The sequence below is a fragment of the Suncus etruscus genome, chromosome 12 (genome assembly GCF_024139225.1).
Source record: "Suncus etruscus isolate mSunEtr1 chromosome 12, mSunEtr1.pri.cur, whole genome shotgun sequence".
Lineage (NCBI taxonomy): Eukaryota > Metazoa > Chordata > Mammalia > Eulipotyphla > Soricidae > Suncus > Suncus etruscus.
The window spans coordinates 21,281,003-21,294,460 of record NC_064859.1 but is presented as its reverse complement, the minus strand read 5'-3'; the positions used below and the strand labels follow the sequence as shown (position 1 = coordinate 21,294,460).

At 41.1% G+C, this 13,458-nt stretch overlaps 1 protein-coding gene and 1 non-coding gene across 2 annotated transcripts in view; both read left to right on the top strand.

Moving 5' to 3' along the window:
• Positions 1-3,390: 3,390 nt before the first annotated feature.
• LOC126025043 (U6 spliceosomal RNA) lies at positions 3,391-3,497 on the top strand. The gene has a single exon (XR_007501093.1). It is a non-coding gene; the product is annotated as a U6 spliceosomal RNA (small nuclear RNA).
• A 9,504-nt stretch (positions 3,498-13,001) lies between these two features.
• SNRNP200 (small nuclear ribonucleoprotein U5 subunit 200) overlaps positions 13,002-13,458 on the top strand; it is a 33,719-nt gene continuing 33,262 nt past the window's right edge. The window contains exon 1 of the mRNA XM_049785037.1: positions 13,002-13,120. Within this exon, the coding sequence (XP_049640994.1) occupies positions 13,076-13,120 (45 nt within the window). The 5' untranslated portion in view covers positions 13,002-13,075. The remainder of the gene's footprint in view (positions 13,121-13,458) is intronic.

Sequence of the window (13,458 nt, the reverse complement as noted above, 5' to 3'; positions counted from 1 at the left end):
CCCGGCGTCCCATATGGTCCCCCATGCCTGCCAGGAGCAATTTCTGAGCGTGGAGCCAGGAATAACCCCTGAGCACTGCCAGGTGTGACCCAAAAACCACACACACACACACACACACACATACAGACACACACACACACACACACACACACACACACACACACAAACCTACAAGAAAAAGTCTTGCCTGCTATAAAAGCTCAGGTCAGAACCAGGGCACAGAGATGATGGTGCCTGACACTCTCACACCCAAATGCACCAACAATATAGTATAGCATCAATTCTTTTTGTACAGGCATACTAAAAAAAGGAGATAAGAATTCATACATTTTACAATAAAGCCACCTTCCACCTTGAACATATGTCATGTGGTCTCAAATTAGACAGCAACTGTCCAAACCTGAACCCTAGATCTCAAAGAACAGACCTAGTTCTTTGCAACAGCTCCAGGAACCAAACTCCCTCTGGGACATTCTTAATATTGCTCTGACACCAACACGTGTCAGATTTGATATGACATTCTGACAATGAGGAAATGGCGACAACTTGATCTAAGAACAGGTTGTCTTAGCTCACTATCATAAGATGAAACCAGAAGACATGTCATCCTTTGATCTGTGCAAAAACCAAGATCACTAACTACAGAAGACGTCCTGTGACAAACATGACTGGACAGAACTTATCCTGGGACCAATAAAAAAAAGTCCCTAGTTTAGGCTTTGGGCTGAAATCTCTACAACAACCAAGATCTCTAATTCCAGAGGTCTGACTGTGACAACTGCAATCGAGCAGAATTTCTGGAAACATAATGAAAGACTCCATCCCAGGCTTCGACCTAAGATCCATGCAAAAACCAAGACCACCAACTACAGAACACTGATTAAAACAACAGTAATGAAACAGAACTTCCAGAACCATAAAGAATGACTCCATCCTAGGCTCCAACTTATGACCTGTGTAATACCAATGCCTCTAGTTACAGAGGCCTGATTTCATCATCCATGACTGAGTATCCACTCAGTATCCACTCTGAGTTTCCAGACACCATGAGAGGATCTAGGGGAGAGTAAATGAACAGGTATGGAACCTGGAGTTATGCATATGACAATATACTTCAAGGAAGGAGAAACCCTGTATCTTTTAGGCCAAGGAAATTTCCTTTCTAATCTCCTCACTTATTAGAAGCCATTACAGACAGAACAAATTACATGATACACTATAAAATACAAATACCCGGTAAAATACAAGCAAGATACAGATTCACGGTGGAGCAACTATATCTGATGCATGATATGTATACAACAGAAAACATTACATGAGATATGTACAAATATTTAGATCAGTATGTACTCTGCAAACAGTTCTAGTTTGACCTCATCTTTCCCAGTCTAAATATTTTTCATAGTTCTTTCTTACCTAATTGCTATAAAGAGGACTTTCAATACTAAACTGTGGTGAGAGCAACAAAACATTATGTTCATTTGATCATAGAGGAAAGTCTTTCAATTTTTCTGTGTTTCAACATGATGTTATTTGTGAGTTCATGGTAGATGACTTTAACTGTACTGAGGAAAGTTACAAAAAAACATGAATCCCGGGCTGGAGAGATAGCATGGAGGTAAGGCGTTTGCCTTTCATGCAGGAGGTCATCGGTTCGAATCCCAGCGTCCCATATGGTCCCCCGTGCCTGCCAGGAGCAATTTCTGAGCATGGAGCCAGGAGTAACCCCTGAGCACTGCCGGGTGTGACCCAAAAACCACACACACACAAAAAACCAAAACAACAACAACAAAATAAAACATGAATCTTTATAGAATCACTGTGAAAATCCAGGGCCTTCATATAAGAGCATTCTGTCAGCGGATTCAAGAGATGATATTGTGGCTAAATCCCTGCTGGCAGAGATTCTCACCCTGGAATCATCAAGCACACAATCTTTAGTTAAAAGATTACAGAATCAGTTTTCTACAAAATCACAGTTTGTAATTCAAATGCCTCTATGTTTTCTGGAGAAGTGGTTCGGTTCCCTGGATGTTCTAAATCTATCATCACAGAGTATCTTTAATATTGCATGAGAAAAGTTCAAATAAAGCAAAGCTGAAAGCTTTCTAACAAACACAGGTATACCCCAATTTACAGTTTCTCAGTAAAATTCTCCTATCTTAGGTGTTTAATGAGTTTCAACACTTGCATTCTCCTATGTAACCCGAGCTCTGTCATAGTACATTCTCACTCCAAACATTTCTCAGGTATTTTATCAACTACAAAAGATGGACTTGCACCTAGTACTTTTTTTCAATGCAGAATGATCACTGTTCACTAAAATAATCTTCTAGTGCCAAACACAAACTTTTAAACACTCAATTCTCTGAAATAACTGAAACAAGCAGATTTTATTTAGATTGCCTACTCTATAAAACTGCCTAGCACCTGGGGTTCATTGAGCAGTCAGTGTTGTGTTAAGACCCCAGGTCATTACTGCCTTCTGGCACTCGCCAGCCCAGAGATTCCCACTCTTGTCTGGAGTGACCTAACCTAGACACACTATCTTCAGAGATGCCAATGAGGATTCCCTTTCTGGGGTTGTTCCTTTAACTCCTTCCTTTTTTGGGTAATGGGGAGATGACTCTAAGCTCTCAACTTTATGGTATGCATTTGTCCAAGAGCTTTATCCTTTTCCTTGATCAGCTCCCAACCCCTCAAATTCCTCACAAGTTATTTTTCAGACATTACCACCAGTAACAACTATTCTAACTTTTTTCCTCACTGAAGATTAGCTTTGTCTGTTCTAAAGTTTTTGTTCATTTGCTTGTTTAGAGGACCCCACCTGGCAGTGTACAGGGCTTACTTCCAGCTGTGTACTCAGGGGCCATTTCTGTCATCATATGGAGACCATATGTATTGCAAACCCACCCAAGTCAGCCCTGGACAGAAAGAAACCTTCCCCCTGTACTATCTCTCTGGTCTTCATAATTTCTTAAACATGGAGCCAGAGCGTGTATTCTTTTGAACGAGATACTGTATTCAAAGTGTTTTAAGGATGAACTCATATTATTACATTTAAGGGCTGGGGAGATAGCACGAACATGCCTTGTAGTCAGGAGGCCTGGGTTGGCTCTCAGGCACGACTTCTGAGCACTGCTGGGTGTGACAAAACTCCTCAAGTCCAATATATTGTTCCATGTATCAATAATTTATTTCTTTATATTGCTTATATGTTATATGTAATATATAAGAATAGGGTCTGAAGTGATAACACCACAAATAGGGAGAGCTTGCCCTTGCATATCTGGCTGACCTGGGTTTTATCCCTGGCATCCCATGTGGTCCATTGAGCCCTCGACAAAAATATTTAGTGATTTATCATTATAATTAAAATTTGCTATTTGTGTGCTCACTTCAGCAGCACGTATACTAAAATTGGAACGATACAGAGAAGATTAACATGGCCCCTGCGCAAGGATGACACGCAAATTCGTGAAACGTTCCATATTTTTGAGTGATGAGTTTAATTAGAGAAATAACTACATTTTGAACTGTCCTAATAATGAGAATGTATGAGGGAAATGGAAAGCCTGTCTAGGGTACAGGCGGGGGTTGGGTGGGGAGGAGGGAGATTTGGGACACTGGTCATGGGAATGTTGCGCTGGTGATGGGTGGTGTTCTTTACATGACTGAATTCCAAACACAATCATGTATGTAATCAAGGTGTTTAAATAAAATATATAAAAGAATTTTTTTTTTGGTTTGGGAGCTAAAACCAGCAGTGCTCAGGGGTTATTCCTGTCTCTGCACTCAGAAATCACTTCTGGCAGACTCGGAGACTATATGGGATGCCAGGAATCATACCCAGGTCAGTCCCAGATTGGCCACATGCAAGACAAATGTCCTACTGCTGTGCTATTGCTCTGGTCCCCATCTTTCTTCTTTCTTGATTTTCTTGATTTTATTTTTTTTTGTTTTAATTTTCTCTTGTTTTTTTTTACTAATAACTTTGCTCTCACTTATCTAGATACAAATATATTATGTTCAACTATGTCAATTATATGATGCATTTTCTATAAATAAATTAAAAAACAAAAACAAAAAAACAAAACACAAAAAATTGCTATTTGTTATTAAGCTAAGCATCCTCAACTATTACTAGCAGCTTATTAAGTTTTGCTTTCAGGGCCATACTGTTTTTGCTGTCAACTACTTACCATATTTTCCTGCGTATAAGACAACTTTTGAAACAAAAAAAAGTCAACCGAAAATCGGGGGTCGTTTTATACGCCGAGTATATCCCGAAAAATGTTTCAATATGCCGTTAAACGACAATTGTCTGAATATTGCCACAAAACGAATTTTCCAACTCGATCCTGCACCAATCACTGCAAGGCTGCTCGGACCGCCTCTCTAACTCAGCTAATCCAAGCAGGCTTTTTATGCATGCAAATTAGACAATGTTCTGGACCCGAATCTACACTGTCCAAAAGCCTGCTCAGATTGGCCAGAGTCAGAGAGGAAGTCTATTACAGTATAACCTTTGAACCTTTGCTTTAGAGTTTAGAAAAGGAAGTTAAGACCTTAGTGGATAGGAAGTAGAATGATCTTCTCTACTGTCAGCAGTGCTTTCCACCTGCATGGTCTCAGTCTCTAATTGAGACCACACAATATACTTCTTAGTCATCGTCTGCTCATTCCAGTCAACATGGCTACTAAGAGGAGGAAAAATCTCAAGACAGAAGCAACTTCTCTGTGTGGCAAGCACTGTGCTGTCCTCTTCCCTTTACAGAGGAGCTTTATATATTCAAGCAGTGTTCACTCAGTAAATATGCTACTAAGATCATCCCATCTACCCATGTTCTAGCACAAAAAAGGCAAGGCCCCCAAATCCATGGGGAGTGGGGGCATGTGGGAAGTCAGAGATTGGCTCACTGTGGTACATACAGTTGCAGCACAGGAACGTTCTGTCTGATACAGCGAATATAGGCCTAAACCTATGTTTTAACTGCAAAATTAGGGGGTCGTCTTATAGCCGGCAAATACGGTAGCTCTGTACTCTTGTCACAGTGTCAGTCACAGACAATACATAAATACATAGATGAACAGATGTGATCACTTGGATGTGACAGAACTTTATTTACAAAAGTAGACAGTCTGTATTGACATGCTGATTCCTCGTTTAAACAATACTTCCAAATAATTAAGGAATTGATTGGGGGGTCGGAATTAGCATAGGAAAAGGCTAATTCGTATTAAAAATGATTTGCATTTTAAATCAACTGCAAAGGATTTGCATATAGAATGAGTAAGGTTCCCCCACAAAGTACCCCCACAATATTTCCAAAAATAAGAAAATTTGATGCTCAACACTGTGGATGGGAAAAAATCCATAATAGAAGTAAAATAATTTTTATTTTTCAGTGTTTTAACTGAATTCTGTATTTATCAATCTGCATGCTCAACTTTTTTTTTTTTTATCCAGGTCACACCTGCAGCACTCAGAGGTTACTCCTGGCTCTAAGCTCAGAAATCGCTCCTGGCAGACTCAAGGGACCATATGGGATGCCGGGATTCGAACCACCGACCTTCAGCATGCAAGGCAAATGCTTTACCTCCATGCTACTCTCCGGCCCCTCAACTTCTAAAAGTACTTCGAGAAATGCCTTATGACTTTAGCAAGTTTAACACTAGTTTAAAAAAAAACTAACATTAGAGGGCTGGAGCAGTAGCGCAAGCAGCCGGGCATTTGCTTGACACACTAACCAAGGACAGACCGAGGTTTGATCCCCTGGCATACCATATGGTCCCCCCAAGCCAGGGCCAATTTCTGAGCGCATAGCCAGGAGTAACCCCTGAGTGTCACTGGGTGTGGCCCAAAAACCAAAACCAAACAAACAACAACAACAAAAAAAAAAAACACAAAAACTAACATTCGTACAGTACTTAGAAGTAAAAATAAATATCTCAGCAATCACACAATTAAAAAGAAATATGTTATAGCAGATGAAAAGTTTTACAAATAATCATGCTTAAATACTATAATATTAATTAGCACTTTAACGAGTATCTCTCAATTATATGATTCAGAAGTGTTTATTTGTATTCTAAGGGCAGTATAAAAGTGTTTATTTTAGGCTCAGACTATGGAAATTGAGTGGAGGGCTAGATTATAAACTAGTTAGTTAGCCTCTTATTATAACCTCATTAGAATTTGTAAATTATAATGAAAAAAATAAACCAAACCCTAAAGGTCTAACACAAGCCAAGTCTAAAAATCAACCTACTTCCTGCATATTGGACATTAATGTCTCTTTTTTATATAGGCTCAGAAAGCAATTATAAGAAACAACCAAATGGGAGCCAGAGTGATAGCACAGAGGGTAAGGCACTTGCCTTGTACGACTGTCCTAGGTTTGATCCCAGGCATCCCATATGATCCGGAGCATATCAGGAGCAATTTCTGAGTGCAGAATCAACAGTAACCGAAGGATTGCCCTCTGTGGCCCCAAAACAACAACAACAACAACAACAACAAAGGTCACAAGAACTTTTAGGTCCTTAATGTTTTAGTAGATTACAGCAGCTTTTATGAAAGTTGCACGATGCTACCTCTTTACACATGTTCTAAAAACTCATTTTAAGAATGACTCCACTTTTAGGTATAATTTTAGAGATATTTAGGTAGGTATAATAGTAGAGTTCACTTTTAGGTATAATTTTCTTCTTCCCAAATCACAAAGTAAATTAAGAGTAAGTTTAGGAAATGTCTGTGTTTCTAACGACAATCAGAGTAGGAAGAAGGAACCTTGAGAAGCTCAAAGTCTAGCAGTCATTCCTCAATCCAAGTGGCATGTTTCCCAGGAAGCACCCAAGTATATCTTTGACATTTCTTCAATAACAAGCAATAATAATCTTCCTAGTCCCTCTTAAATATTAGCAACCTGTATCTCAAGTGTGATTCTTTTTTTTTTTTTTTTTTTTTTTGGTTTTTGGGCCACACCCTGTGATGCTCAGGGGTTACTCCTGGCTATGCGCTCAGAAGTTGCTCCTGGCTTCTTGGGGGACCATATGGGATTGAACCGTGGTTCGTCCTAGGCTAGCGCAGGCAAGGCAGGCACCTTACCTCCAGCGCCACCGCCCGGCCCCTCAAGTGTGATTCTTATATTATTTGTAACTATGCATCTATTTTTTTGTTTGGGGACCACACCTGGCATCGCTCAAGGGTTACTCCAGCTCTGCCTTCTAGCAGTGGTTGGGGGACTATATGGAAGGCTGAGAATCAAACTGGGATTGGCCTCCTGCAAGGCAAATGCCCTACTCACTGTACTGCCATTTCAGCTCCAATAACAATACTTGTAATAAGGACCAAGGTTATCTTTTCTGGGTGTCCGGAGGCCTAACACACCAATGGAGTAGGTTTTAAAAAGTGAGTATTTGACATGACACCACCAGGCTGTGGTGTCATGTCAGGTGAGAATTCTCTTTTACTAACATATAATAGTAACTCTGACAAGTCTTAGAGAAGATTTAAGTCCACCAGGAATCTAGAGCAAATCAAAGTACCTACTGAAAGGAAGCTACAAGAACTCTTCACTATCTCCATTAACATGCTCATTTGCGATAAATGTCAATTCATGAGGCAGGCACGATGAACTCAAGCATCTATTTCAGAGCATTTTTAAAAAAATCTAATCTAAAGCAAGGATCTTATTTTTTGTAACTATATGGATGCTGAGTATCAAGCCTCAGGCTTTTCAATCCTGTCTCTAACATAATTCAACACAGTGCCCAAAGGACTGAAGTCTCTAGCACCATTTTCCATACTTATGAATGAGGATCCTTGGCCTCTACCTACCAGGTGTCGGCAACCTGCGGCTCCGGAGCCGCATGCGGCTCTTTTGAAGGCTTGCCGCGGCTCCGGAGCCGATGTCAGAAAAAAAAAATACTGCTTTAATCTCAGCTCCGCTTCTCTCCGCTATATCTATAGCAGTGAGGCGGAGCTGAGGAGCGGAGCCAATGGAGGCAGCCGTACCTGGTGACGTATATAGCATTAAGGTAAGAAACAATATATGCAGTGTTATATTTGTTTTAAATGTTGCAATGGTTTTGCGGCTCCCAGTTTCCTTCGGAAACGGGTCCAAGTGGCTCTTTATGTCTGAAAGGTTGCAGACCCCTGACCTAGACATATACTGTGATGAGAAAAGGGTACATTTGATGATGAATTATGTGGTTTAAATGTAAAAATGAGGGGCCTGAGATAGCAGAGATGTAAGGTGTTTGCCTTGCACACAGCTGACCCAGGACGAATGGTGGTTCAATCTCGGCATTCCATATGGCTCCCTGAGCCTGCCAGGAGCAATTTCTGAGTGCAGCCAGGAGTAACCTCTAAGGGCCCCAAGAAACTCCCCCAAAATAAGTGTAAGTAATTAAGAATTAGAAATCCTAACCACAGGCAGGGGTGGCCCAGGCTATGCGACCATCCTTGTCAGCTCCCACCTATGATGGCCACACAGCCCTGAGCTTGACCCTCTCTCAAACCTGGATTTTAAGTTTTCTAAGCCCTGATATTTCACATACAAATAAACTCCAATTTCTTAAAAAAAAAAAAAAAAAGAAAAAAGAAATCATAACTACAGAGTCACAGAACTAGATTTACAAAACAAGGAAAGCACCCTACACCCTGTACTATCTCCTTGGCCCCTGTAGAATTGGTTGTCATAGTAGTTTTCCACCAAATGTACATGAGAACCAGTCTTCTGATATTGCACATGCTTGGGAACTAGTGCAGAATATAGACTTTAAGTCACATATGATCTTTAAGTTTCTATCAATCTTGATACTTTACTTGAACATATTCTGCACATAGTCGGAGCCTAATTACCCAATAGCTACACAGAAGCATAGTAGAATTCCTTTAAGATACGTGAGGGCACTATGCACTCATATTACAGACCTGAAAGAATTTACTGGAAATAATATACAGGCTAAACATACAATTTAAATGAAGTTCTTCCTGAGGGTATCTGGACACATTCTAGAACGAATGTAAAAATGTGGAAACCTCTCATAGAAATGCACCAATTACTTGCAGGGGTGATGAAAAAAAGTAGGGGCAGGGAGGGACGCCTTATCTATATTTATCTTGGCTAACTTAGTATTTTGGTTCTCTAATTCAAAATTATTCCAAATCATTTAAGTGTTAGTATTTCCCTTGCATAGTAATTATCTCCCATTGTTATTCAAACTTATTTTCATACTATGATTTTAAATTCTTCATTTTCTTTTTCTCTTTCTTTTTTTTTTTTTTGTTTGTTTTTTGGGCCACACCTGGCAGTGCTCAGGGGTTACTCCTGGCTGTCTGCTCAGAAATAACTCCTGGCAGGCACGGGGGACCATATGGGACACCGGGATTTGAACCAACCACCTTTGGTCCTGGATTGGCTGCTTGCAGGGCAAATACCGCTGTGCTATCTCTTCCGGCCCTAAATTCTTCATTTTCTATTGTGAAATAAAGGCACGAGTTTTTAACAAAATTTCCTAAGTATTGAATACCATCTTAAAACAGAAATTATTAAGTTAAGCATTTTGCTATGTATTAAATTGGGACTATATTAAAGGATAACATAATTAGATTTTCACTACTTATAGTTAATATATTTACTGTTTAGAGAAGGTGGATAACCTTACCATGTCACGCAACACCAGAATGATGGACAGCAATAAGAATTGTCTGGGGGCCGGAGAGATAGCATGGAGGCAAGGCGTTTGCCTTTCATGCAGGAGGTCATCAGTTCGAATCCCGGCGTCCCATATGGTCCCCCATGCCTGCCAGGAACAATTTCTGAGCCTGGAGCCAGGAATAATCCCTGAGCACTGCCGGGTGTGTCCCAAAAACCACAAAAAAAAAAAAAAAAAAAAAGAATTGTCTGAAGGGCCCGGAGAGATAGCACAGCGGCATTTGCCTTGCAAGCAGCCAATCCAGGACCAAAGGTGGTTGGTTCGAATCCCGGTGTCCCATATGGTCCCCAGTGCCTGCCAGGAGCTATTTCTGAGCAGACAGCCAGGAGTAACCCCTGAGCACCGTCGGGTGTGGCCCAAAAACCAAAAAAAAAAAAAAAAAAGAATTGTCTGAAATGATTTAAAAAATACAAAGTTCAATTATCTCTTGATATAAAAAAAACATAGTTGAATGTATGGCAATTTTAGTGTTTCTTAAAACTTTATACAAGTATATAAAACTCTTTCTATGTAGGGTAAAAGAACAGAAGTGTTTCCCCCTGTGTTCTACGTCTGTGTTCTACACAGGACATTCAAAAGCTAAGTAGGAACCATATAATATTTATGAAGTACGTCCTGCATATGATTTGATGTCTAGTTATTATCCTCAGTCACTTTCTCTCTTCTCCCACAATGGACAAAGAAACTTACCTGTCTCAATAAATTAAATGCTTTCTAGAGTCGTGGTTTTTAACCACTTACCCAAGACTGATGCTGGCCCATAAAAAAAATTACTGCTGCTTAACACATTGATTTCATTTTGTATTAGATTTCAAATACAATATAGAAAATACTACTATAAATAATGGTTGATAGTAGTGCATCAGTAGTTCATGAAGTATTTTTCTATTTTACCTGTCTGCAGGTATAAAACATTTGAAACAGACCTATCCTCAAGCACAACACCTACCTATATGCCTACTGTTCCAGAATCTCACCCTGATTTGTGGGGTAGATGGTTTATTACTGAACCCTGGACTCAGACTAAAGTTCTTCTGTAAAGGGGGCTACTATTCATTGAAGAGCATAGCAATATCCCTTCCAGAAATTCCCCAAAGGAATTTTTGTCTAAAATGATTTTAAGTGGATAATAAAACCTACATGTATACATATTAAGAAAGCGGCATTGTCATTTTACCTCTTCTAAAAGCTATTTTTCTGATTTTCTCCAAGTTAGGTAAAACTATGAATTTATATGGATTCTACTTTATTTAAACTAATGCAAAGATATAGTGATGTAAATAACTCAAAACATCTTAAAATATGTCATGACACTGTGTTAGCTTCATTTGGTAGAAAAACACCTTCCTATTCAATTTGGATTAGACATCTATATACTTATATTTTCAGACCAGTCTAATGACTGATAAAAACATCTGATTTGGGCCCGGAGAGATAGCACAGCAGCGTTTGCCTTGCAAGCAGCCGATCCAGGACCAAAGGTGGTTGGTTTGAATCCCGGTGTCCCATATGGTCCCCCGTGCCTGCCAGGAGCTATTTCTGAGCAGACAGCCAGGAGTAAAACCCCTGAGCAATGCCGGGTGTGGCCCAAAAACCAAAAAAACAAAAACAACAACAACAACAAAAAAAAAAAAACATGTGACTTGGGGGCAGGTAGGGCAAGCTGTCTTAGAACATGCTGAGAATTTGCAAGACAGTGACATAAGTTTACTAATTGGGAAGTGACTACATAATTGATCTTGGGCACCAAAAATTGTCATGTCTTGGCTTTCCATAGGTAACTGGAGGGAAGTTGGGACTTATTTCCCTGGTGCACTCGGGAGTGCATCACCCTGCACCTCTGCATTTACCCATCCCTATCAGAAAGGCTGAGAGGCTGGTAAAATATTCACAAATGACTGCTCATAAAAGAAGGGAATGGGGCTGAGAAATAGCACAGCGGTAGGGCATTTCCCTTGCATGCAGCCGACCCTGTAGGGAACAGGTTTGATTCCCGACATTTCATATGGTCCCCAAGCCTGCCAGGGGCTATTTCCGAATTCAGAGGCAAGAGTAACCCTTCAGCACTGCTGGATGCGGCCCCAAAACCAATCAATAAATCAATAAAATATTTTCTTTTTTAGAAAAGAAGGGAATGACATGTTCAAAGCACCAAATGAAAGAATCTTCAACCTAGTCTTCTACCTTGAAAAGATGTTTTTCAGATTTAAAGAAGTGACTAAAAACCTTCTCAGACAATCAACATCTACATGTAAAGCAGTGCTTCTCAAGTATTTTCTGTCATGCCCCTCTAGGAAGAACAAAACATTCCCCCCCCCACGACTGTAAATAGTAACTTTATTAAAAAAAAACTTTAGGGGCTGTAGAGATAGCATGGAAGTAAGGCATTTGCCTTGCATGCAGAAGGTTGGTGGTTCAAATCCTGGCATCCCATATGGTCCTCTGAGCCCGCCAGGAGTGATTTCTGAGTACATAGCCAGAAGTAACCCCTGAGCGCTGCTGGGTGTGACCCCAAAACAAACAAAAAACAAACAAAAACAAAACAAAAAACAAAAATATATAAACAAAACAAAAATATATAAAATAATTTGAACTGATTTTATTTATTGGGGGGGGGGGGTTGGGTCACACCTGGCAGTGATCAGGAATTACTCCTGGCCCTATGCTCAGAAATCGCTCCTGGCAGGCTCGAGGGACCATATGGGGTGCTGGGATTCGAACCATTGACCTTCTGTATGTAAGGCAAACGCCTTACCTCCATGCTATCTCTCCGGCCCCTTGAACTGATTTTTTAATCAGATGTGATGTCTGTATTAACGGCTACAATGAGCACGTTTTGCAATTTCGAAGCACGGTTTGAGGCAAGCCACACTATTTGAGAAGCACTGATGTAAACCAACTTGCAAGGAATATTAAAGGTTTCCTGAAAAAAATAAAAAGCAAGGCACTGATGCAAAAAAAGAAAAAAGAACAACACAGAGGGAAAAATGGCAACACAGTCCTTAGTATCAGTGTTTCTGAATGCCCATTAAAATAGCATCTCTCTCTCCCTCCCTCCCTCCCCCCCCCCCCCCCCAGCATAAGGTCTGGGGTAATTTCCACTGCTCCCATCATGCCCAGCTTCCACTTTCCCTCTAGCGCGCATGCGTCTGCCCTTTCTGTGCAATGAGAAAAGCCCGTACCGGCCCGCCCACTTTCTTCCGCCGAGCTCCCGGAAGCGGAAGCGAGCCTCTCTTGTTCCGCGCGTTTTCTCTGTCGTCATCGCTTGCGCGCCGCGGGAGCCTCGGAGAGTCTGGCCCCATCCTCGCTGTGCGTTTAGCTTTTCCAGCCCGGGGCGGCCGCTGCAGCCATGGCGGACGTGACGGCTCGGAGCCTGCAGTACGAGTACAAGGCGGTGAGTGTGCGAGGGAGAGGGGGCGGGCCCGACTGAGTGCTCGGTCTACAATGCTCCCTTGTGCTCCAAGCCACTTCCGCCCCTTTCCTTGCCCCTGTCCCCCAAGGCCCAGCACGCCTGGGGCGTGTTGGGAGCAGACTGTCGAGGGGCTGCTGCTGCTTTTGGGGCTCGAATGCAGATTGGCGGGGCGATCGCCCAGGGCCCCAGGATTATGGCCACCGCCGTTTCCTTTACTTGGCTCTGCCCTCATTCTCTTTTCCCATCTCATCTGCTGTTCTCTTTTTTTTATTATTATTTTTTAAATTTAGCTTATTTAAAGAAAATGCATTACATAGTTG